The sequence below is a fragment of the Leucoraja erinacea genome, chromosome 8, assembly GCF_028641065.1.
Source record: "Leucoraja erinacea ecotype New England chromosome 8, Leri_hhj_1, whole genome shotgun sequence".
In the NCBI taxonomy this organism is placed as follows: Eukaryota; Metazoa; Chordata; class Chondrichthyes; order Rajiformes; family Rajidae; genus Leucoraja; species Leucoraja erinaceus.
The window spans coordinates 26,851,792-26,878,761 of NC_073384.1; the positions used below are offsets into that span (position 1 = coordinate 26,851,792).

Consider the following 26,970-nt stretch of genomic DNA (forward strand, 5'->3'; position numbering starts at 1 on the left):
TACGGGTTCTGTCTGTCCAGAGTTTGTACGTTCTCCCCATGGGTTCTGTCAGAGATCTTCAGTTTCCTCCTACACTCCAAAGATGTAAAGGTTTGTAGGTTAATTGGTCTGGAATAAATGTAAATTGTCCCTGGTCTGTATAGGATAGTGTTGATGTGTGGTGATCACTGGTCAGTGCAGACTATGGGCCGAGAACCTCTTTCTGCACTGTATTTCTAAACTAAATCCAAAACCTAACTACAGGTGCTGTCTGTACAGAGTTTGTATGTTTTCCCTGTGGCCATGTGGGTTTTCTCCAGGTGCTCCAGTGTCCTCCCATACCAAAGGCATACAGGTTTGTTGGTTAATTTACTTCTGTAAATTGTCGCAACTGTGTAGGATAGTGCTAGTGTGGGGTGATCACTGGTCAGAAAACTCAGTGGGCTTAAGGTCTGTTTCCATGCTGTATCTCTAAAGTCTAAATTTAATGTTACCAGGTAAAAAGTTGCTGTTATTTACTATCCAAATTTTGTTCTCAAAGTCAGACACTCAAGACAAATGGACTTAGTCCAGTGGGTCTGTACCAGAAATATATTCCACACCCACAAGCCATCTTCTCTAAGTTCCCTATCCTATCTGTTTATGCAAGCAGTTGGCCATTTCTTGCTGCACCCCACCCTCCCCCTCCCACACCCAGGGAGTATTCAATAAAAGAGAAACAGAATAAACAGGAACAATAGTGACACACAAAGCACAAGTTCAGGGGGGTTTTATTTGATAAAATTTTACAGAAAAAAAATGCAGAAACTGAAAATGTTTTCATCCTCTAGAAATTGGAGGTTCACCACATTCCACCTAAACATTACAATTAAAATGTAAAAAAATAAAAGACACTTAAAAATCAATTAATCGATAAAGCTTCCAAATACGACCTGCAGGCACTTTGTTTTGGAATGTTTAAAAATCAAGATTAAAAAAGTTGACATCTCTTGGTTGAAGTTACAGCTGCAGTGAAACAGTTGTTGGATCACTCTCTGCAGATCCTAGTAGTAGTCTTTGTTATACTGATTGCTGTACTGGCTCCAGAACTGCTGAAGTCGCTGCAAGAAAAAATGAACTACATGAATATCATAAAAATCGCAAGAATTATACTTAAAATAAAAATATTGGAAAGTTCAATGCTATTAAAAACAACTTGGCTGGATCACTTATCCCATCATTGGTCTACGATGAGCAAAAACAATGGAACTTGTATTAAATGTTTTGAGGCACAGGGGAAGATAAGGTTCTTTACAAATAGGCATGCAATGGTATACTGGAAAGAATTTGTTACATTATATGCATACTGTCCTAAGGACTCTCTGTGGCTAGAAGTGGATAACAAATCAAAAACATGACATCTATCCTTTATTCTGTTTAGTAGCATACACTAGAATTGACCTGTATTTACACAAATGCCTCTTAATTTAAGGATGCAACATGTTCTATATTAACTAACAAGATTAAGCACATTATTATAATACAATAAATTTGACAGGCAAATTAGACACCCTGCACCAATAACAATCTGTTTATGTTTGATTGGAGGAATAAATATTGGCCAGAACTCCAAGGAGAACTCACTACTTCTCTTCAAAATTATGCCAAGAAAGCTCTTGCATCTACCTTAATAGAGCAAACACTTTCTGATTTAATGACATGTATGGAGTGGACTTGCTCAGGGCTGCGCTGAATAGTCAGCTGAGAGTTTTGTGTTCCGATTTTCAGCAACAACTAAATATTTTATTCATGTTATTGACAAAATGAGCCCAGTGTGAAACTGTTGGTCTTGTACATTGTCCCCTCCAAGAGATGCTCATCTCATTGAACCAACTGTAAAGACCATACTCTCAAAGCAATAACCCCAAATACTGGGAATCTGCAGAAAACAAAATTAAAAAATGCTGGAAACACTAGTCATCGGCTTGGAATATTAACATTTTTCTCTCGGGGGAAATAGTGGAACCTACGGAGTACTTCCAAAATGTTGTTTCATTTCAAATCCTGCAGCCAGGAAGGTACAACCTCCTTTTACTCACTCAACCTTCCACTCTAAACTGCCTCAAGTTCTTCTGCGTCTTTAATAATTATGCAACTATTATTTTAAATCAACTGTAATACTAGTCATAACTTTCAGTGCTCATTCTCAGCAGTTTAAGAATCACTGCCTTTTTAAAAGTTTAAAAGGAAGTTTGAATAAGCATAAAATGTGCTTTAAATTAACATTTCTGATCAAGAACCAAATCAAGCAAAACTCACACATGCAAAGATTTAATATGACACTACAGGAAGATCCATCAATGGAGTTTTGTCACCAAGACTGAAAGGACTTTCTGGCAAACATCTGGTGTCGCACTCTGGTGCCCAGTTACTTACCGCCTGCTGCTGACGGTTCCAGTTCTGTTTGTAGCCCTGACTTAGGTTGTAGTTTTCATTTCTGTAGCCTTGGTTGTACCCACGATTTCCCCGGCCCCTGAAATTCTGTGGTGAAATAATAGATTTCAGTCAAGAGATAGAGCACTTACTCCCTGGACATGTTTACATTGCTAACTATTTCCAAAAACGTATTGCACCATTTTAAATCCTCATTCTCAACACTTGGCTGCACTGCTTGAAATTTTCCAGCTACCTGCAATAATGAAAACACATTTTGATTCAAAAGAGCAAGCAGCATCAATAGCAGATTTTCCCTGGTACTGTACAAGGAGTCTCCACTCGAAAAACGCATGTATAAATTTGTTACAAAAGCAATAGTGAACAACAATTTCTGTATTCAACTGAAGCATTGACAGTAATTGATAAATCAATTTTATGATAGCAAAGAAGGGTTTTCCAATCTAATCTAATTTTTTTTACATGTCCTCGAGAAATAGAAGTGTCATAAACTTCAATGACACTTCTTCAAATTAGGCAACACAACCCTTCAAGACATCCACCAATTAACAAAATCATGATTGATCTACCTCAAACTGATTTTCACATATCCACTGATTCCTTTAAATAATTCTCTACCATGGAGAGCTCTGCAGGCATAATTATAGGTTTTCTGCATACAAAACTGAGAGCAATAGATCTGGGTATTAAGAGAATAGCTTTATTCCTTTTAAGCATGACAGCATGAGGCATCACTGATTGTGAAGACCAACTACCAAGAATGAAACACAACTGGGATGCCAATAAGTGGGCTGAGCTTTCAATACATTTCCAACAGTAAAAGTTATAATTTCTAGCTTTTGATAATTTACGATAAAAGGGCAAAGAGAAAGACAAATGCTGAAAAGGGGAATTTAAAGAAATTTAAGTGGTTGGTGCGAAAAGTTTTCAGTTTGGCTAAGATTACTTAGTCATCAGATTTTTAAATGTTTCTACCCTATAGGTACATGCATAAAGGCAAGACTTATGGTTTACAAATTAAAATCTTGATTAGAACAAGTTGTAAAGGTAATCTATAACCAGACAGGATTTCTTTAGGGGACAAATGAATTATACACATACCTGTCCATAGCCACCTCGGTTGTTGCCTGAACCCCCGTGGTTGTCTGCTTGAACCCTGTGGTTATAAGAACCACCACTGCCGCTGAAGGAGCCCCTATCAATGAAACCACCCCTGGTGTAGGCTACCATGGGAGTGAAGCGCTGGTTTTGAGGATAAGCATGATTTTGCTGATTTCCTCTTCTATTAAACTGGCCACGGTTTGAACCTGTGAAAAAGCAGAGTATTCAGACTATCAAATGAATGCTTTAAATGAATAGCTGAAAAAGAAAATTATTACATGTTCACCAAGATTTTCAGGCACCCTTGGTTCCAGAGCCTTTCCAGATGATGTTTTGCTGGACCAAAAGAGGCCATGGGATCCAAGAAACATAGAAAATAGGTGCAGGAGTAGGCCATTCGGCCCTTCGAGCCTGCACCGCCATTCAATATGATCATGGCTGATCATCCAACTCAGTATCCTGTTCCTGCCTTCTCTCCATACCCCCTGATCCCATTAGCCGCAAGGGCCACATTTAACTCCCTCTTAAATATAGCCAATGAACTGGCCTCAACTACCTTCTGCGGCAGAGAATTCCAGAGATTCACCACTCTGTGTAAAAAAAGTTTTCCTCATCTCGGTCCTAAAAGATTTCCCCCTTATCCTTAAACTATGACCCTTTGTTCTGGACTTCCCCAACATCGGGAACAATCTTCCTGCATCTAGCCTGTCCAACCCCTTAAGAGGAGTCCAACGGTACCGGAACAGTCCGTCTCAGTTGCCAAGATGCTAGCCTGTCGACACCTCTTAAGTTAGCTATGAGAACGGATCTGCCATCTCCGGAGTTCCAGAGCCCCTGCCGTCTTATCCTGCCTTGGTAACACAGGTGACCTCTGGGAGGATTCAATATTCACACCACTGGGTTGTAGCCGCCCAATTAAAATATGAGATGCTGTTTTCGCTTGGGCAGCTGACAACCCAGTGGTATGAATATTGACTGTGTAAGAAAGAACTGCAGATGCCAGATAACATCGATGGTAGACACAAACTGCTGGAGTAATTCAGCGGGTGAGGCAGCAGCTATGGGGAGAAGGAATGGGTGACGTTTCGGATCGAGACCCTTCTTCAGACTGATGGTCTGAAGAAGGTTCTAGACCTGCTGGATATTGATTTCTAACTTTAAGTAACCCCTGCATTCTCTCTCTCCATCCATCCCCCACCCAAGTCGCACTAGCTTCTTGTTCTCACCTAGCAAACAGCTAAGTTCCTTCATCACCGTTACTTTTTTGCCTATCTTTTCATTTTATATCTCAACACCGTCTACATCTCTCGTTTCCCTTTCTCCCAACTCAGTCTGAAGAAGGGTCTTGAACCGAACTGTCACCCATTCCTTCTCTCCAGACATTGCCCGACCTGCCGAGTTACTCCAGCACTTTGTGTCTATCTTTGGTTTAAACTATCATCTGCAGTTCCTTCCTACACATACCAACTATATTCCTGTTCCATATCCAGCAACTCCTGCACAAATGCATGGGAGCATCAGTTAACAGCAACACTAGTATTGACTGCAATGTACACACGCTTTTTATTTTGTCATCAAGGCTCACGTTAAAATTACAATCACTTATACAACCCACTACAGGATATCAGAGCAAACTAAATACACAAAATAAAACTCTTCCTTATTTTCTTCTGTACAATCTTGTGGTTTGCTGTGAAGGATTTAAATGTACACAGATAAAATTGATGCTTAATGTACAGCATAGAATGTCCATACCTCCTCGGTAATTGCCACCACGGTTCTGATATCCACCACGTCCCCCTCTCTGACCTCCTCTATTGTACTGGTTCATTCCACCTCGTTGACCATTCCGCCCCCGATTCATTGCTCTCTTCCCAGCATTAGTGTTGGGCTTTTTCTCAGGTGGAAGAGCTGCCTTACTTTCTTCCTTGTACGTCTCAAGCAATTTCTGAGCATCTTCCTTCTGCAGTTCAGCGTGGCTCACCTCGTCCAGAAAGTCACCCACTTCAGGTAGTGCAAAGATACCTTGATAAACAGGCCAATAACATTAAGAATCTAAATGTCAATGGAATTATCTCCAATATATATTCTGCCTGCATATCCACAAAGGGTTCAAAAGAACAGAGTATTGCAGCTACAACATGCTTTATAACAAAATCACACATTTCCTGCAATCGGACTCATGCTGGAGAGCAAGTCCATGGCACTAGTTGTCCCTTGCCATTTTTTTATTACTTCCAGTGAGACAGAGTGTAAATAGGCTGCTCAACTATGGGGAAACATCACAGCTGAGCTCTATACTCACCCATTGTCCACATGCATGCTTTCTTCAGCAGAGGCCACTGAACAGCAGCAAGAAATATGGTGCGAGGAGGTGCAAAAGGCACTCCAGCACCATTATTGACCAATGTCAGATGTGGCAAAGTTAAAATAGCCACAATCTATATTCTCCACAGCAACATGGTTATTTGCTGCAACTTGTCTATCTGGAAAGCAGCCTTCCATTTCAATCCTGACTGCACCTCAAGAGCTCAATTACAAAATAACTTTAAAATAAAAATAAATAAATAAAGTGCTTGAATTACACCAAAGATTTAAATAATGGTAGACTAGCTCATAAAATAATTACAAGATCAAAACCATACAGGAAAATCTATTTTGAGAAACTGCATGGCAAGAGAAATTGGTTCTAACTACAGTTCAAACTAAATTTATTTTAAAAAAAGGGCACATATTTTACGTTTATCGAAGTAAAACACGTCAAATCAATCTGAAACCAAATAATTGCTAAGGGCAACTGTTTGTATCACTACAGTGCATTCAACGAACCAGGTGTTCTAGCTCCCAAAGTAAAACTGATCAAGGCATGACCAGAATTGCACTCAAATTGGATCTACACCTTTCATTTTCAGAACAGCATGTTCTGGGACATCCTTTCCCTCTTCCTCTGCTTTCTTCTTTGAACGCTCCTTATATTCTTCATCTGATGGACAAATGACAACCGCTTTACGCTGGAAGCCTGCGAACAGGCACATCTTTCTTCTCTGTGCAGCTGCACACACATTTGTCTACACAAGAAAATTAGAATTGTTTCAAATTGAACCCCGGACTATTCTCAACAAGCTAAGACGGGAAGCCTGCATTCTTCCAACAGCATCACATCTATTTGTCGGCTTCTCATCTGCACTGTGGAGAAGCCACTACCACACCATAAAAGATCCCAAAGAGCGATGGCTACTTAAAGAGAAACGATCTCAATAAACTGTTTTTTTTGCTTCGAGACATAAACAACTCAAGGACCTCTGCCTTGCATCAGGTTTAAGTTTTTCTCAACTACACTATTCTCTAACCATACATTCTGGGGTTCCACATTAGAATCCCTCGATCTTTCGATCTAATGTTTTGGTCCAACCATAGACTGCAGTTAATAAGCTGGTCAGTTTGTTTATTTTTCACTAGATAGAGAATGAATTCAAGAGAATACAAAAATAAAAGAAAGAGAAAATAGACTAGCTTCTTAGCATATAATTGGTAAAAATGGCTATGAAATGTAAATAATTATACTCAGCCGTTTTCTCTTCTCGTGCTTTCTTCCCTGAAGAACGCTGACACATCTAAAACAGGTTTAGATCTTTAGGAGTTTGCCCCCTTACCTGTTCTGTGATACTTTTCTTATCATAACAAAAACTATACTCTAAGAATCTTGATATTACATATGCTGCCATCTAATCCAATCCCCATCCCTCTCAATCATAAACACTATAGGCATCTGTTGTTTAGCACCATCCTAAGAAAGTACAACAATTTTGAGATTTAAATAATAACTACTGCAGTAAATGAGAAAGATAACAAAACCGATACAATTAATTCACATACCTGGAAAATAGAAGAATGGGCCCATTTTCATACTCGGACGCATATTCTATGCGCAGCAGCTAAAATACAATAAACAGTGCTCAGAACAGCCCATGTTGTTAGCTTAAAAAATTGCAGATTCCTAACGTGTTTAATTATCCTAGATCGGTAACTATTACTGAGCCCGCTTAAATAATCCAACCAAAACCTCGAAACAAAGCTAAACACATGCTTTAATCTAGCTAAAGACCATAATACTAGATTTAAAACCATCTCTTATCAATGAAATGATTTTTCTTTTAGCCCAAAGCAAAACTTTAATTGCAAAATCTTTCCCAATAAACACGATGATGGCTAGATAATATTTACTTATTTAAATAAATGGAAAGAATTAGTGTTCGATTATCCTTAGAAAAGTCAAAGTCAATTTAAAAATTTTATACGATTTCATGATTTACTGTGAATAGCCGCACCTTTCGAAACTACACAATGCGCATGTGGATCAAAAGCTTTCAGATCTAAAGTAACATCAAACCCCTGTCGGGATTTTATCCCAAATTTTCATATCGCGCGAAGATCAAACAGAAAACTAAGTTATAAAAAAGAGTTATGATCAAATTTCAAACCCATTTAATGTAAAATAAGGCACATACCCTTAATTGCAATTTTTACCTATCTCTGGGACTGAAATAAAACAACGTTATGAGCCAAAATTTAAAATACTGACGTAATAGATTAGAAGGGGATAAGAAACTAATACCCTAAGATTTCTATAAAAATTAAAAAAAAAGCCGACAGCATAGTCTGTAAATAAGATAGAAATCTAGCCCCATAGGTGTTTCCTGAAACATTAAAACATAACTAGAAATAAAATTAGTTAAGCTTCCTATAAAAGGATATCGATAAACTTTTTACCAGATTCCTGAGTATTTGCACACCTCACTATAGCCGCCGATCGTAATCAATAATAATTATAGCAGTCAGTAGAAAAACCCAAAGTAGCGAGATTAACAAACCCATCAAATATAATAAACATCCCTCACGTCGACCCAAATCAGATAGCACTCAGGATTTGTTAAAGGAGACACCAATTGCATTCCAGATATTATTGGCACAAATGGATCTGGCTCCTTTATACATGCAAATAACAGTAAATAGGAAAGTGTAAATCATTAACATTTTCGTGAGTTGGGCGTTATAAGGACAGGCACCTTCTTGCAAGTCGAATTTGAACGTTCATTTTGCACCGCTGATTTGTGCCCAAAGTGAATCAAGTACAAGAAAAGAAGCCGGGGATTCCGAAGTAAAAAGTTTAGAAGTGAACCACCCAATGAACCTACTTGAACTACATGTCAGATGAAGAACTTGCTATATTCAGTGTGCTGGGTTTAATGTGCCCCGATGCGACCCTGGCGTAAATAATAGTCGACGTACATACCTTAAATGTTGTCTTTTCATTAACAGTCTTTAATAAAGGCCTCGACGAAGGAGAGGTTGCGAGTGGTAATAAGTGGATTTTATACTACAACTACTATAAAATATTAATAACAAGGTGGCATCAAACCCAAAATACCTTTTGCGAACCTCATCTTTCGCCTTGAGCTTGCAGCGTTGCCCAGGTTTTATCGTTAGTATTGAGACCCCCATTTTCTACCCCCCCATCGTAAACCTGTGAGATACAGTATCCTTTTGCGACGTGCCGACCAAGTTAACAGACGAATTTCAGAAGGATCGCACCTGCGGTATTCATCTGCTGCAATTGCCGTAACCACTGCTGGTCCTAGCCAATGAAGTATTTTCCTCGATATTGTCCGGTCCTACAGCCGCCGTAAAAATGATTAATCGAACACGTTGAGTTTCCACTAGCCAGACGTAAGGAAGGAATCTAACCCGCAAAACAGCGCCAAATCCGCGCACAACGAAGGGCAATGCTCAGCCACGAGTCAGGTAGTTTGTGTAACAATACCTAACCCAAAGCATCCAAATTTGCAATAGAATGGTCTATTTCCATTTTTCTCAACTTTATAAAATGCCTTAATGTGTAGACGGTTTTAATAAAAGATTAAATGGAAGAGAAAGCCAGGAAATTTGTTTCACACCACCGTCTGCTTGCCTCAGTGTGTAATTGCATTACTGTTGGAAATGGTTTTAATACGTAATGTCTGAGAGTTGTTTTTGACTTGAGTTTTAATAACAGTGGAATAAACGCACAATTTAAAATCACAACGGAAAATTTGTACACATTTCTATCAGGATGCATCCACACAACAAAAAGCCCAATAAATATTGTCCTTTTGGGGGTGGGGGGGGGGGTCAGAAAAGTTTATATTTATGCCAATTCATCTTGTTTTTTATTTGTATGCCCTACCAAGAAAGACATTTTTTTCACAAATATCTAACCTTCATAATATCCATGATGTTGTTTGTCCCCAAAATATTGTATTTTCCTGGATATTCTGCTGACTGCTTCGAAACCCACACTGATTTTCCACTGCCAGGTAAGCCAACCATCATCAAAACCTGAAACAAACCAAGCAAGAAACATTACTACAGACCAATTCAAATGACCTCTTTTGAACCAGACACTAATCGCTAATTTAAAGAGTTAATATTGATTTGTTTTTGTAATTCAAATATCAAATGGTATGTTAGCATTCATAGCAAAAGGATTTGAGTATAGGAGCAGGGAGGTTCTACTGCAGTTGTACAGGGTATTGGTTGGTGAGACCACACCTGGAGTATTGTGTACAGTTTTGGTCTCCTAATCTGAGTAAGGACATTACTGCCAAGAGGGAGCAAGAAAGCGTGCACCAGATAGGATTCACCAGATGATCCTGGGATGTCAGGACAGCCCTTTATGAAGAAAGACCCTGGCTAACTTGGTTTATACTCTCAAATTTAGGAAATAGAGGGTGCCTTAGCGTAACAAAATCTTAAGTGGTTTGGACCGAGATCAGGAAGAATCCTTTTTTAGAAGAACTGGCAACATCACTCGTCTTAAAGGGGTGGGTTGGACAGTTCTAGATGCAGGAAGGACAGTATAGTCGACCGGCGATGGTTGGGGAAGTCCAGAACAAGGGCCACAGTTTAAGGATAAGGACTGAAAAGCTTTTTACTGACTGATGAGAAAAACATTTTTCACACAGAGAGTGGTGAATCTCTGGAACTCTCTGCCACAGAAGGTAGTTGAGGCCAGTTCATTGGCTATATTTAAGAGGGAGTTAGATGTGGTGGCCCTTGTGGCTAAAGGGATCAGGGGGTATGGAGAGAAGGCAGGTACAGGATACTGAGTTGGATGATCAGCCATGAACATATTGAATGGCGGTGCAGGCTTGAAGGGCCGAATGGCCTATTCCTGCACCTATTTTCTATGTTTCTATCACGTTTTTTATGTCACACAATGTCTTTGTGCAAGCACTAGATCAAAAGAGAAGAAAAATCATACTAAACAGCACTATTCAAAGGACTGGAAGCCCAATTACTTTTCCCCACACTGGGTGGAAGACACATTTGGAGCAAGATAAGAACAGTAAAACAAAATGTAAATGAATTGAAATTGGGAATGAAATCTCAATGACATTTAGATCTTCTACTTCAAATATTAAAAAATAATAAATGTCTTCTTTCTTATGCAAGTAAACTTGGAACAGATGGAACCAAGGTACAGAGAAGGTCCAAATTTTCAGAAGGGGTTCAATGTACCCAAGTCAGATGTTCCTTTTCACGTTTTAAAAATATCACACTTGCCTCACATTCTCCTTTGGTATTCGGGCCCTTTGGCCCTCGTACACGCTCCTCTAATGGGACTTGCTGGATGAAAATGAAGTCTTCAGGTATAGGAAAGTATGGAGTCTCCATCTGTCCAAAATTAAACTCCACTGCACAATTATGGCAGAGAACATGTGGAAATAAAGCTCTGTCAGCGAGACAGTCTTTCCCAATCTTAAATGCAACACCCAGATCCTGTCCATTCTTGGAGTAAGAGACTTCTACTTCATCGGCATCAAAGTTCTGTAACAAAACAAAAGATTGAGGGAGTTTGCAGAATTTCCTGCAAAGAAAAATCCCCATTACAGCCTTAGTTCAGACGTATTTAGTAGCTACTGCGGCAAGAACACTAATACCATTACTTTATACCATTGTGCCATGAGATCATGATGCAAAATTTTGAACTGAAAACTTACTTCAATCACCTGTACAAGGATTGTATTAAAATAGCAGCATGTCGTATCGATCTCAACTGTCATTCCTTTCAGTAAATTCAATGCTATTTCTATGCATTTTAAAATTTGAAAACGCAGAAAGTGGGTGGAATAATGTAAATTAGAATCTATTCCAAGGTTCCCCAAAATATTAACTTACAATAAAACAGCCAATCACATCATTCTCTCCAAACTTTTCACCATATTCTTCAGATTTGCAATTCGAACATTTTGCTCCATTTCCAGAGTACCCAATGGAAAGCTCTTCTTGCCCTGAAGAAAAAGGTGTTTATGATTTAAATCCCATGAGCAATCAATGTTATGTATGTAAAACAGAGGGAAAATGGAAGGGAAAAAATGGCCACAATTGAAATAGTTAACCACTAAGTATTCAAAGATGAAAAGTCAGGTATACATTTTGGTTGTAATCACTAGAATTTACCCAAAATCACATTATAAATGAAACAAGATTAGAAATGCAATGACTAGGTACTATGAGTTCAAGATAAAAGTATACATGGCCCATGTTTCTAGATCCAATAATGATAATCAGATTCTCTATAAATTGAGATTAACAGGATGGTAGTTTGTGAAGTAGACAGGGATATTGTTCTTTGCCGTCTAAACATTCTGTTTTCACTACAGTACATTAGGCCAGAAATACTTGGTTCCAACTGTTGGATAAAGCTACATTATCATGCATACTGAACATGGATGCATTGTGTAAAGAATGGCCAAAGTGCTTATAAAACAGAAATTGACAAGTTCTAATGACAATGAACCCTACAGTAATTATGTAATACTTAAATACTAGCCAGAATTTCTGGAGTACTGAATTTTATAGAGGCGATTCCTCCAGTGTTATGTTTGGAAGAAAAGCAAGCAATGTGCATGAAGGATAATCCAAGAAAGAAAATAAGATTTAAAAAAGCACTGGAAATTGGAATCTATTAGTTCATCAGTATTAATTTCTCAGATGGAATTTAACACAGATAATGTGAGGTGTTGCATTATGGGAAGTCTAACATAGGCATGACCTACATAACGAATGGTAGAGCTCTGGGGAGCGTTGCAGAGCAGAGGTATCTAGGAGTGTAGGTGCATGGTTCTTTGAAGGTGGAGTCGCAGGTAGATGGGGTGGCCAAAAGGGCTTTTGGCACATTGGCCTTTGTCAGAGTATTGAGTATAGAAGTTGGAAGGACATGTTGCAGTTGCACAAGACATTGGTATGGCCACATTTAAAGTATTGTGTTCAGTTCTGGGCACCATGTTATTGAAAAGATGTTGTCAAGCTGGAAAGGTACAGATAAGATTTAAGAGGATGTTGCCAGGACTAGGGGGTCTGAGCTATAGGGAGAGGTTGAGTAGGCTGGGACTATTCTTTGGAGCACAGGAAGATGAGGAATGATCTTAAGAGGTGTATAAAATGATGAGGAATAGATCAGGAAGATGCACAGAAACTCTTGCCCAGATAAGTGAAACAAGGACCAGAGGACATGGGTTTAAGGTGAAAAGATTTAATAGGAATCTGAGGGGTACCTTTTTCACACAAAGGATGGTGGGTGCAGGGAACAAACTGCCAGAGAAAGTAGTTGAGGGTAGGACTATCCCATCATTTAAGAAATAGTTAGGCAAGTACATGGATAGGACAAGTTTGGAGGGATGTGGACCAAACGCAGGAGGTCAGGCTAGTGCAGCTGGAATACGTTTGCCGCTGTGGGAAAGTTGGTCCGAAGGGCCCGTTTCCACACCGTATCACTGACTCTAGTGTGAAATGAGAAGCAGCAGATTTTCTGGATCAAACGCCATTAAAGGTGAAATTACAGGATTTGCTGAGAAAATGAGGAACACAACAGAAAAGAACTCTCAAATGTATGGACAAAGGAATAAAAACAGATTAGAACAGAAAAATCATGGTGCATGGTGTAATGTAGAGACATTTTAATATTCCAAAATATTGCAAACATCTTCCTACCAAGGTTTACTGAAATCTATATAATATTAAAAGTGTGTGTGTGTGTTTCTGCCTGACTTTTGGGTGCCAGCCTTTGATTCGTTGCTACGCCAACACCAGAAGCAGAAACGCCGAGATTTTTTTCCATTACGGTACACTTTTCATTCCAAGTATCCACTCCTGATTAAATTTTGTTGCGTTTTGTACACATTTTTAATTAAATCCCCCCCCCCCCCCCCCCCCCCACCCCGGGCCCCCCCCCATTTTGTCGCCTCCTGCTGGCCAGCGACCATAACGGCTGCTGGCGCCCGCCTCAAAAATGCCATTTAAAAACAGCTGCACTGCTGAGTGCTGGAATCTTATGTTCGGGAACGGCTTTAGTTGGAGGACGTCTCCCGTGGGGGCTACGGTAGGGAACGGCTGCGTTGGGGGAGCAGACCCAACGGGTCTGCGCTTGGTCTAGTTAATATTAAAAATCACACATTGAGGCATATTTTTCTTACGGATGGCATTAATTTAAAAGCTTAGCTGATTTTTGTAGTTCATACAAATCCAATCGCCGACAGAAAATGCCGAGTTCACACAATGTCTTGAATCATGGTATATTTGTGTGATAAATAATGAATTAAATTTAAGCATGGTTTAAAAACCTACTTCCAAACGTCAGTTGGTGAAATTATCTATATTGGTGAGATAATAGAACATTATTTTTCCCCTTCATCGCTCCTTTCTTATATTGGCACAGTAATCAAGTTCTAATTTTCTTTCCCTGTTGATACTTACATTTATCAGGGTATAAAATGAAAAGCTCAAAGTAATCCATAACAAAAAGCACACAATCATCTCGACCCAAGTATTAATTTTCTAGTGGATTCTAGACTCAAACCTCAAAGAAAACTCAAACTTAATGTCACTTGTTTCCCCACCACTAAGTGAACAATGATCAAGTAGCAGCTATTAACATTCGATACCCGAGTGCCGACCAAAAATCAATCCTTCTCATCTGATTACTGCTTGTAAACAAAATAAATACACTGATGATACATTACCTGCAATACTCTACTCTAAAATTAGCACAACTCCAAAAAAATAATTTTATTTTCTTCAGCCAAGAGATGCCAGTGTGGAGAATTATGTGTTATTTATGTCAGTTTCAATGGAAACTAGCATGAGAACTCATAAACAAGTATCCTGCCTCATATTCTTCAAATTTGAGACTCTGGCTTTGCCCTATTTTATAAGCAGCTGAGAATGTTAGATATTTGGCAAGAGAACCTTATACTTTTCAGTACAATCAGGATACCCACTGAACTGCAAACATCATTCTCAGCAGTATCAATAACGTACAGATTTCAAGAACAATAATACCCTTCTCAACACCAGGACATTTTGCACTTTGTCCATCATTGTAGCTTTTGCAACACTACCTTCATATTCAACTAGAACTATTTCTGTGCTGTAATTCAACATTGAAATAGATTTAAACTGCCCGGGTTTACACAGCTTTTATACTTTCTTAAATGGCCTTTGTTTATGACCTGTTGATTTCCAGCATTATTTTATTTTATGTGAGATACATCTAACAGATCATACAGCTCATCCTTAATATTGGAGTTTAAAAATAAAACCCTGAAAAATCCTATAATCAATGTTAAGTTTAAGAGACAGGATGGAACAGGCTCTTCAGTCTACAAGTCCATGTACCATCGATCACATCGATGCATACAAGTCCTTGATGACCATGTTTCTTATCAGTTCTGTTTCACGCATTCACATTTGCCCTCTACACACCAAGGACAATTTAAAGAGGTCGATTAATCGACAAACCCACTCGTCTTTGGGATGTGGGAGGAACCCAGAGCACCCATAAGAAACTCAGTCATAGGGTGAACATGCAAACCCCACACAGATGGCACCAGAGGTCTGGATCTAAACTGGGTGCCTGGCTCCTTGAAGATGCAGCACTACCAGCTGTGCTACTGTACTGCTAAATGTATAATAAGGTTCTGTAATTCCCTTTTAGTGGACTGCCCAGCGATTCTACCTTAAAAAAAAATAATTCATAAACCACTAAATTATTCAAAGTCCAAATGACTATCAAATCAGTTGGTACAAATTCTTCACAATGTCTTTCTTTCTAATATACCGCCATTAAATGAGTTATGCATAATCAACTCAAGATTACAACACATGCCAAGTCTAAAGCATGTAACCCAGTGGGCGACAATGCCCAGCCGGCCTAGGAAAATAAGATTTTCATAGGACACTCCAAAAGCAAAATATACTAGTGCTTGAAATCGGAAGAGATTATCCTAACAAAAAAGTCAATAACCCAAAAAATGTTTCTCCATCTACCGATTCTTGCTGACAACAGAGCATTTCCAGACATAAATTGTTGGTTATTTCACATTGGGAAAGTCAAGTCACATTTATTTATATAGCACATTTAAAAAACAATTCTCGTTGGCCAAAGTGCTTTACATTTGTTACAAGAATAGTATAAACAAACAACCTATATACATATAGCCCTCGTTCAGAGGACGTCAAGAAAGACTTGGGAGTCCAGATAACTTTTTAGTCTTGGGGAAAGGGGATGGAAAAAGATCTGGACTGTAGAGAAGTAAAAGTCTGACAATAAACTCACCAAGTAACATGCTGTAGGAATCCAGTGACCAGCCAACCCTCACCTCGTGTGGGTCAGTCTGATCTGCTGGCAGATGTTTAACTGGTATCTTCTCAGAAACCTGTTGAGACAAGATAATATCACTGTTGTTTTGCATGTTTAAAAAAATAATAATGGTGTAGTGCGTGGGTCTCAAAATGAGGCAAGTAGTCCGAAGTTTGAGAAGCACTTTACTTTAATTCCTCCCGGTTCATGGGGAAGACGAAACCAGGAAAAGATGGCACCCAAACCCTGCCTTTTAAACCCTCCGGCTAAGGACCGCCTCCGGACTGCACCACTCCTGTGCCGAGGGGTTCGGCAGTATAATGGCACGACCCTTAGGAGCCGCCACAATGGCACAGAATTATGCCAAAAATGTTTACCTTCATCTCAAAGCAGACTTTGCCTTTATTAATTCCATAAGAAGCTCTTCCACCAGCCCATAGGTAGGCAAAACCTTCCATAGTCAGTGGCATCGCGCCAAAACGATCTCTATTGATCTTAAAGTGCAAATCACAATTATCTAGAAAAAATACAATACCCATTAGTGTTTTAATCCGTCACCCAACATGGCAGTAACCCTATACATTGTTAGTACACATCGGCAGACATGCACATACTTAACATGAACATTTTTCAAAGTAACTGAGGAAGCATTACATTAATTAAGACAACCAATCGCAGTAGAGAATCATCAAAAAGATGCTGTAAAGCAACTAAAAGCACAAACAAACATAAAATTGAATTGTACCAAAGAATGTTATGCTACTTATTTTATAACAGAATCAACAGACCATATAGATGAGTAACCAGCTAGGATCTTGGCAACAGCTAACATTCAGCAACTAAATAGCTCAGACAGAATATTTACAAAACTCAGTCTCCACCAGTTATTTGCACTCGTACAGCAGGATGGTTGTCATTAATTTACTCCTCCATCCAAGGTTACACACATTGACATTATAATATTAAAACATTGATAAATATTAACTTTCAGCCAGTAGCCACGTCACAAGAACAAGCACCCCCACCAAACAGAAAATAATTTACTTAGCTGCAATAAATCTTTTTAATTAATGCAAAACAAATGAGATAAGAATGGAAACTGACTACACCAAGTCACCAGTTCAAGGGTGGACATGTTAGAATACAAAATGCATAATTTCAATGCACTGCCTCGCAACCCAACTCTATTTTGTCTTTTTTTAATAATCCAACTCCTACCATTTAGGGAAAACACACGTAAAATACCAGCAATCTTTATTTTGTCACCTCCTTCCTTTCCCTCAACCAGAATAATCGACAGGCTGAATTATTTTTATTTTCCCAGCCTGTGGTGTTCTCCAAAATCTGAACAATTTACATGGTATCTATGAATTCTTGACTGTGTATATTCTACATCAGAGTTTGAAAACAAACTTTAAAAAAAATTACAATGCTTGAGGAATGCTGGCAGGTGACGCTTGGGGTCGGACCCTTCTCACATAATATTGACATTTTAAAAAGCAAATGCTAAACTCCAAACAAGAAATGCCTTCCAGATTGCTGCAATTATAGATAATTCTGGGACAACTGTAGCTGTGACAAGTGCGTTTTTTCCTGAATTTGCCGGGTCATAAAGGCAAAACATTGTAGGCCAGTGAATAAGTTTTAGAACTTTGTTTGACATGTTAGAAATTGAGAAATTACCAAAGAGCAAATGTCCATTAAAGATTAGGTTTGAGAACTACGAATACGCCAGTAATGTAATTAAACACCTAGCATTCATTCACTTATGATAATATTTTTTTATTCTAAAGAGATTTACTGAACTTAGAGATAGACACAAAAAGCTGGAGTAACTCGGCAGGACAGGCAGCATCTCTGGAGAAAAGGAATGGGTGATGTTTAAGGGTCGAGACCCTTCTTCAGACTAGGATCTATGCCAGTGGAAAAAAGCTATCCATTATAATCCCACTTTCCAGATATCAGTCCATTATACATTACTATGAAATGCAAATTAACCATGACTTTCTACATGTAATTAGAGTTTATTACTACTACCCTTGAAAACATTGTGTTCCAGCCCACCATTAGCATCTGGGTTAAATAGCTCCCCCCCCCCCCCCCCCAGACCTCTAGCTAACAAGGGTTATAAAATGAGTCAGAGCCTCAATCATTCCAAAAACATAAGATAGTTCTGCCACAAAGTATATTTCCATAATTCTAATTGGATATGCTGCAAGCAATGAATTAGGAAATATTATTTGGGGGGCCGAATTGTTTATTAATGATATTGATCGAGAACTGCTCAGGTTTTTCTTGGAATTGACATGCAGGTAATAGTAAAAGCTCTTGGAAAAAAATTCTGGGGGAAATCGGTTTCCATGTGACCTCCCCGCAAAAATCAAGCACCATAACACATCTGCTACTTTAACTGCAGGTGGCCAATGAAATTGACAAATGGCTTCTACAGACACTTTTGCAACAATTTTCTGTTAAACAACGTAATACACTGCCTTTAGTATTTTTTATCTTGCAGAAATAAAAACAAACTTCTTTCTATTGATAAGGCTATTATTTTTTAAAACCCTTGGGGGGGGGGGGGGGGGGGGAAATAAATTTGTTATTGCAAGTCCGAATCTAGCCCGAACACCAAGTTTGCTGGGAATGCAACTGTCATGTTATAGCAGAACTACCTGCACATTATTTTAAAATTAGATAAGCAGGAATTGCACATGTTAATCGCAGGCAGATTCATTGCTGATATTTGCAAGAAATGGGTAGCTAGTCATGAAATCTGGGTGAAAAAATGTTCAAGTTTTGGGAAATTTTGTAAAATGGAGGGGAATAGGACAATTATTAACTTGAAACAATGCAACCCCCAAAGTAAAATTTCACAACACTTGTAGAACAGTTCACTTGGTGAATCAGTCACTTTGGGTAACATGGCGATGGTACGGCAATATAATTGTGGGAAGCGCTGTTGATAGTGGGACTGGGAGCAATTTCTTTGGAAAAAAACAATTGTTCACAATTATTGGTAACTCAGTTCCAGCTGCCTCTATTAATATGTTGTCGTCAAATTGACTCGGTTTAGAAGTGAAAGGTGAATTTACAGGAAAAACCAAAAAAAACCCATACTGGGTTTGACAGAATAAATGCTGGATAGATGATGTGTGCCTGGCTGGAATATACAGAAGCAGCGGCCAGTCAAAACAAGGGGTTGACCATTCAGAACAGAGCCCAAGAAGGCTATGCACTAAATTGCTGAGCAAATTCAAAACTGAGTCAATGGATTGTTGTACATAAAGGGAAATGAAGAATATGAGATTAGTGCAGTGAAGTGGCAGAGCTAAATGGCCTACTCCCGTGTCTAATTCCTATGTTCTTAGAACACTCACATGTATCCAGAGCAACTACAGTATCATCAAACTCCTCCTCATCTTCTTCCACAGGGGGCAGAGGAGATTTAGACCTGGGAAAAGCCATAGTTAATGATTAATACATTTGTATTTAACAGAACAGAAGAAAATGATTAAAAATTGTAAACATGATTAAATATACCGCCGATATTTGTTTTCTTCAATGTACTCATAGTAACCGCGTCCGTGATCTTCATGGGGTCTCTTTATTCCTTTGCGATTTTGCTCTTTACTCTTATCAGCTGTCTGTTCAACCAGGCTTTCTCTGCCTACAAAAAGGGAGTTACAAATTGCAACATCATGAAAACCTGAATTCTGTGGTCAGTGGTAAAACAAGACACCCACCGCAGACTTTCCCCCTCTCAAATCTAGGTGACTTTTGTAGGACCCCTGGCATTTAGTCAATCATTGCGTTAGCAGTCTCAATTGCCAATTCGATTGAAGAATTCTTCCAGGCAACAAACTTGTAAGTAAAAGCTGAATAAAATTGGAAATTTAGAAGAGTGGAACTGGAAAGCAAATGTTTTTTCATCGTTTAGAAACTAGTTCTTAGAGGACTCGACGGGGTAGGTTTTCACAGGGGGTTCCCTTGGCTGATGAGTCTAGAACCAGAGGTCAGTATCAAAACACGCAGCTTGTATTCTGGACTGAAATGACAACTAATTTCTTCACTCAAAGGTTTTTTTGTAATTCTCAACCCAAGATGGTTGAGGCTGCCATAAAAATCATTCCAAACAGAGATCAATAGCTTTCTAGATATTAAGGGAATCAGGGGATAAAGTGCATGAAAATGAAAGCCAGGTAGCACATTAGCCATGATCTTTATGAAAGTGAGAAGAGAAAGCAATCCTAGGACCAATTTCTTCAAATAAAAGGGAGTGCGTATATGGAATGAATTATCAGAGCGTAGCTGTTGAGGTGGGTACAATGGTGACATACAAAAGACATTGAGATACATGGATAGGAAAGTTTGAGGGATATGGCCCAAGAACCGGCCAATGGGAGTAGCCCAGTTATAAAACCTGGCCAACATGAATTGGGCCAAAGGGCCTGTTTCTATATCGTATGACTCAATGAATGGCAGAGCAGGCTTAAAGAACCAGCATGCCTACTCCCAATTCTCGCCACATCCTTACATAGAATATTATATAGAACAGTACATTGCGAGAACAGGCCTTTGGTCCACAATGTTCATGCCAAACAGGATGCCAAGTTAAAGTAATCGCTCTCTGCATGTCACCTCGAACAGTAAATGCCACCACCCCTCCCAAACTTTTACAATGGGAAGGTTTCATAAACAACTGAGGTTTTGTCTATTTACCAACTTCTAGTAGGTTTGTTGAAGAAAAATGAAAAGCAGTGCTCTATTTGAAGGAGGGAAATCGCTGATGATAACTACTGGCTATCTCAAACATGCAGCGGAAATTGAGTGTCATTGAACAACAACAATATTAGTGAAGAAGTCTGGATTACAAATGAGCATTGTTCAGAAATGTATTGATGTCGTACAATTAATCTAATTTGTAATACTTGAGTATTAACTTTATAATCAATGTAATCATTTATTTATTCGATATTTCATTGTATTTTCATGAACTAAATTATTACACAGGTAGGGAAAAAAAGCTTTTTTGTTTTAGTTTCACAAGCTAAATATCTACAAAGAGCACCAAATTACATTAGAATTGGATCACTGTTATCACATTACTTTTCTACAATTGATGAGCATTTTGAACCATATTCTACATATAAAATAAACTTTGCCGCCAGTACATTACATTGTAACCACAAATGAACTCAAACAACTAACAATAAGCTAAACATCCAGTACAGCCCATTGAAACAACTTTCAAACCACTTATTTTTAAAAATGTTGTAATGAATATATTTTTTGTGATTAGCTCATTCTAAATAGCATTTTTGAAATGTTACCATCATCCAATCGCTTCACAGATTTATCCACAGTAAAAATCCTGATAGGTTTATCACTTCCATTCTGCTGATGTAGATGTCAAATAGTTCAAATAGCTAAGATCACCCAAGCTAAAATTACGAAGCTCATTTCGACCATAAGGATGCCCATGCTCCTCACTAATTTCTGGCACAAGAACTCCATCATTTAATTAGATGCCAAATTTAATACAGGTTTTACATATTGCTAAATCTGCAAACATTTGAAAGTGGGCAAATTAATTTGACAAATAATTTGAATTCACTGTAATCTTCAATACAGTGTTACTAATGGGAAGAATATTATTGCTATAATTTACAGTGTCTTTCTGTGACGGGTTCAGCATTATTAAACCAACTCTTCCAGGCCTCAATTCCAGCAACATGTACATTATTAACGCAGCCATGCAAAATAAGAGTTTTCCATAAAAGCATACTGAATGGATCTAAAAGCAAAATGAGTGGATCCAACACCACCTCCACTTTTCTATGTATTCTTTGGTGGACCAGTGATAAGCTCTACAGTACATAAAGAACAGTTATAGGATTGGGAGATTAAAATAGGAAGCCATCTCTGAAAATAGTCTTTGGATATTAATATGCAAGGCTTTTCCAAACTTGGAAGGAACTGCCTGTTCAGTATTAGTCAGGCACTAAAGCAGTTATAAATATTTTGCAGAAGGTGTACAGCACATATCACAACACTATTTAAATGCAAGTTAAAAATGCCAAACATAAACCTAATTGAAACCACTGCAAAGAGAGAATGTGGACAATTAATTCGATTTTAACAGATCATTTATTAGCCACCAACTAAAAATTGAAGTTCAGCATCCGTCCCAAATTAAATGGCACTCATAAACTTGTCAATGTATGGAATACATCTGGATCACCCATATATATCAAACAAGATTTTTTTTTCTCAATTTAAAATATCGCAAACACAGAAAATAGACCAGATTGAACAAGGCTTTGTGCATTAGCAGAATGCTCTGCAACAGTTATCTTTGTTTCACAGAATGTGATTTGAATCCTGGCAACATAAAGGAGGTACAACAGGCTGCAAATCACTATTGCAATAAGTGTGAGATTTACTATGACATAGTCTTAAATAAGTATTTAAATAGTTCATTCAGGTGTTACTTGAAGCTGGTAGGAATTTGCTGAGTGGCAAATTCATAAATCCCTACAAATAAATCAAATCTTGTTGTAAGAAGCCTGAGCTGGTAGCAGAGGGTTGCTTTTTAGACTGGAGACCTGTGACTAGTGAGGTACCACAGGGATTAGTGCTGTGTTCTCTATTTTTCAGAAGGAATATTAATAATTTGAATGTGGGTAGCATGACTGCAAACTTGTTAGAAGTCACCAAAATTGGTTGTAGACGACAGTGAAGAGCTCTGTCCAAATAAACTGGGAAAGTGGGCAAAGGAATGATTGACAGAATTTAATGAGGGCAAAGTCATATATTTTGGGATGTATTCCAGCCAGGGCATGCACAGTGAATGGAAGTGCCATTGATTAGCAAGACCTTGATGTACAAGTACAGAGTTCCCAGGGAGTGAAAACAAAAGTAGACATGGTGATTTGTCTTCATCAGCTGAGACACTCAGTATAGGATGGATGTTATTAGTTAGGACGCAGAAAAGATTCAGACAGAATGCCTTAAGTTATAAGCAGCAATTGGATAGCCTGGGACTGTTTATTTTCCCTGGAGCAAAGAAAGCTTGGGGTGACTTTATTAGGTTTATCATAGACCAAGTGTAGACTTGGCAACCATATCGCTAAACACTTACACTTGTCCCACCAAGGCTTGCTGGATTTCCTGCTAACCATTTTATTCCTCATTCCATTACTATACTGGCCTTTCTGTCCTGGAAGCCCTCCATTTCCAGAGCGAGGCCACACTCAAACTGGAGAAACACTTCGTATTCCACTTGGGAATGAACATAGGATTCTCCAATTTTAGGAAACTACACAACTCTCTCCCTTCTTCCCCCCTCCCCACCCCCATTGAGTCCTACACAAGATTCCACCTGGCTCGCACCCAAATCTCATTCCCTTCCAACTACATTCCTTCATCCAGCTACACAATTCACAACCCCTCAACTCACACCTTCTGGTTCATGCATCTGCCTATAAAAGGCTTTTGTCACCTGTATCGACCTATTACCACCCAGGTTTAATGTGTATGAAGGAATTACAGGCGATGGTTTGAGCCGTAGACACAAAATGCCCAAGTAACTCAGCGGGACAGGAAGCATCTCTGGAGAAGGAATAGGTGACGTTTCGAGACCCTTCTTCAGACTGATGTCAGGGGAGGGAGTACATAGATAAGGAAGTGCAAGGTGTGAAATCAGGACAAAGGAGATTGAGACCAAGGAAAATGTAGAATAGATCATTGTTAGCTGGGAAAAGGTAACAACAAAGCAAATGCCAATAACATTACCCATGATACCACCGCAAACAGAAACAGATTTACACCCTCAATGTTATTTAACATAAGGCGAGGTCTGGACAAAATACACACATCCTCCACGTCCATTAATGCCACATCTGCCACTGAAATGCTCATTCATGCCATAACTCCAATTGACTAGCCTTCCTGCTCTTGGCAAGTCTAACATTATATTCACTCATCACCCCTTTACTTGTGGTTCCACAATAACTGCTAGTTAAGAAACTATACTTGAAAATTCTAACCCATGTTTGAATCTTCCTTACTCTCATAGCTTATCCCTTTATATTTCCAAAATCACTGCTGCTTTCTCACTCTTTTTTGAACAAATTCATCAGAAAGTACTAAGATCACAAACTTGGGAATTCCTTTCATAAAAATCATGCCTCAATTCCTCTTATTTTTGTAGTACGAAGTTCCTTAAAACAAAATTACTGAGACTTAAGTCACCTACTCGTTTTCTTATGCTGTTCGTTATTTGTTTAACAGCGCTAGTGAAGTGCCTTTGTGCGTTTTTAATCAAGCTAAAGGGAAGATGCTAGCTAGCGTTGAACAAATCTTTACAAAGGAGTTGCTATTGACGCGCTTAAAGACATGCTTCCAGTATACGACATAAACCACTTTTGCTCATCCTCGCATGGGAACACAAGGCTCGTTTGACTTAATAGGCATTCATATTTCAGTGTATTGAAACTGTTTATTTGTTAAAAAGCAGTCGCAGATCCTAAACTATTGAAGTTCACACGTGCCGCTTTTCCTCCTTCCCACCCACATCTCGTTTGTTTCCATTCTCCTCTACGTTACTCCATTTTGCTTTCTGTTTTGCCCACCCTCTCCTCCATTTTCTCTCGTCTTCACGACCCTCCTCCGTGCCCGTCATAATCGTAGCGCTTCTTTCGCAAAGGCACTATCGACACCCACGCCATAACCGAACCTTGACTTTGATGGTGCGAGCAGCCTCCCGCCAGATCTCACACGCTCTCGGCTGCGTGGTCCCGATGGAGGCGCCCGCAGGAAATGACGGCCGGAGCTACCGTTTAAACAGGGTGCATCTCACCCCCCCCCCCCCCCCCCCCATCTTTCTTCATCCCCCCCCCCTCCCTTCCCCCCCCCCCCCCCCATCTCTTCTCTCTTCCCCCCCCCCCCCCCCCTCTCTCTCGTCTCACGGGGATGGGAACGATTAAATGCGAGGCCTCGCTCCAGCCTTTGCCGGACCCACCTTTGCCGCTTTGCTGGATGGCCGGCTGCGGCTCGGGGGCCGGCGCCGGCACCTCTGGCTCTCTCCGCTCTGGCTCGGCCTCCGCGCTCTGACCGAGCTCCATTGTTTCGTTTCCCGCCTGCTGCTGGGGCCCGGCGGGCGCCGCGTGGGCCGGGGCCTCGGCCATCCCGTTCTCCTCCTCTTCCTCCTCCTCGCCTAGGCCACTTTCGCTTTCCACCGTCTTGGGCTCGGCTTCCGAGTCCGCGCTCTCTGCCTCCTCCACTCCATCCTCCTCTTCGAACTGGTCGTCGATAGTCTCCCCTCCCCCACGGGCGGGCTCAGCCGCCGCCGCCTGTTGCTGCTGTGGGCCGGACTCTCCGAGGCCCTGGACTTCGACCAGAGGCCGAGAGGCTTCCAAGTGCCCTGGAGGGGCGCCGTTCAAGCCCAGCGCCTCGTCCTCATCTCGGGCTCCCAGCGCCTCCTTGCACAGCGGTTCTTGTTCCTCGTCCTCATCGGGCAGCTCCTCCCGGGCAGGCGGAGCTCTGGGCCGCCTCCTCCTTACCGTTTTCCCCGGTCTCCAGCGGCCCGGGCCCATCGTCTCCCGGCCCCGCCGTCTCCATCTCGGTCTCCTCGGTCTCGTTGTCAAGGGCAGCTTGCAGCCTCTCCTGCAGCTCAGCCTTCAGGCCCTGCACGCTCAGGCCCCGCTGCTTCAGCTCATCTTTGAGCTCGGATACTTTGAGTTTCTTCACGTTGATGTCGCTCATGGCTGCTCCGGCCTCCGTGCGCTGGCGGTTCCGATCCCACCCGACCCGCTCGCTCCCACCTCGAGGCGCCGCGCACGCTCAGTAGCGTGTTACCGTAAATCTCAGGGTGTGCGCGCAGCGGGCTGCTGCTGCTACCGCTAGTCGGTCACTAAATGGGAGCTGGTGAAGTGATGGATTTATGTAGCTGCTGCTGGTTCACAGCGGAGGCAAATAGTTGTTGGATTTCCGAGTGACTCGTGTTGGTGGCGGATAGGAATTACTGCTGGCGGGTCTGTTGGTGATGGCGTGATCACCATATGGCGGCTTGTGCAGGTTACTAAATGGCTGATAGTGGTGCATTATTACTGGCCATTGTTACTGCTGGAAATGGATTACTGTTGAGTTGTTACTATTAGTACTGGGTCACGATGGTTGCTAACCAATGTATTGTCTTTCTGCTGACGAGTTAGCACGCAACAAAAGCTTTTCATCGTACCTCGGTACACGTGACAATTTACCTTATCCCTAACTAGTCTGAAGAAGGGTCTCGACCCCGAAACGTCACCCATTCCCTTTCTCCAGAGATGTTGCCTGTCCCGCTGAGTTACTTCAGCTTTTTGTGCCTATCTTCACAATAAACTGAACTGATGGGTTACTGAGCAGATGCTATGTTGATATTAATTGTTGTTGATATTAATTGGCTTCTACTGGTGGATTAGGTGAGTGGGTATAGGGAGGTTGCACGGCAGTCGAGGTCATGACCCATGACCCGTACTGTTGCCACGCATCGCCTTCTGGAGTACATGTGGTGAACTTAAGGGGCTGTCCCACTAGGGCGACCTAATCCGCGAGTTAAGAAGAGTGTCTTTGACCTTGAAGCTCGAAGGCACTCGCCTGGAAAGCCTCGAGCTGGATCGACCTTCGCGTTGAAACCGCGAGCTGGATCGACCGACCACACACACACACATAAATACATCGCAAAGGCGGGCGCCAGGGAAAGCGGGGGAGCTCTGTCTGAAATTCACAAATTCACA

General features: G+C 40.4%; 1 protein-coding gene across 1 annotated transcript; it reads right to left on the reverse strand.

Annotated features, from left to right (window-relative positions):
* Positions 1 to 732: 732 nt before the first annotated feature.
* Positions 733 to 26,053, reverse strand: hnrnpua (heterogeneous nuclear ribonucleoprotein Ua). Its single transcript, XM_055639277.1, is given in 14 exon segments — positions 733 to 1,079; positions 2,395 to 2,499; positions 3,514 to 3,719; positions 5,269 to 5,538; positions 6,413 to 6,694; positions 9,747 to 9,888; positions 11,116 to 11,379; positions 11,731 to 11,843; positions 16,169 to 16,268; positions 16,570 to 16,709; positions 19,570 to 19,643; positions 19,733 to 19,859; positions 25,215 to 25,719; positions 25,721 to 26,053. Coding segments are annotated over 14 exon segments (2,622 nt in total). The 5' UTR covers positions 25,958 to 26,053; the 3' UTR covers positions 733 to 1,022.
* Between the last annotated feature and the right edge of the window lie 917 nt (positions 26,054 to 26,970).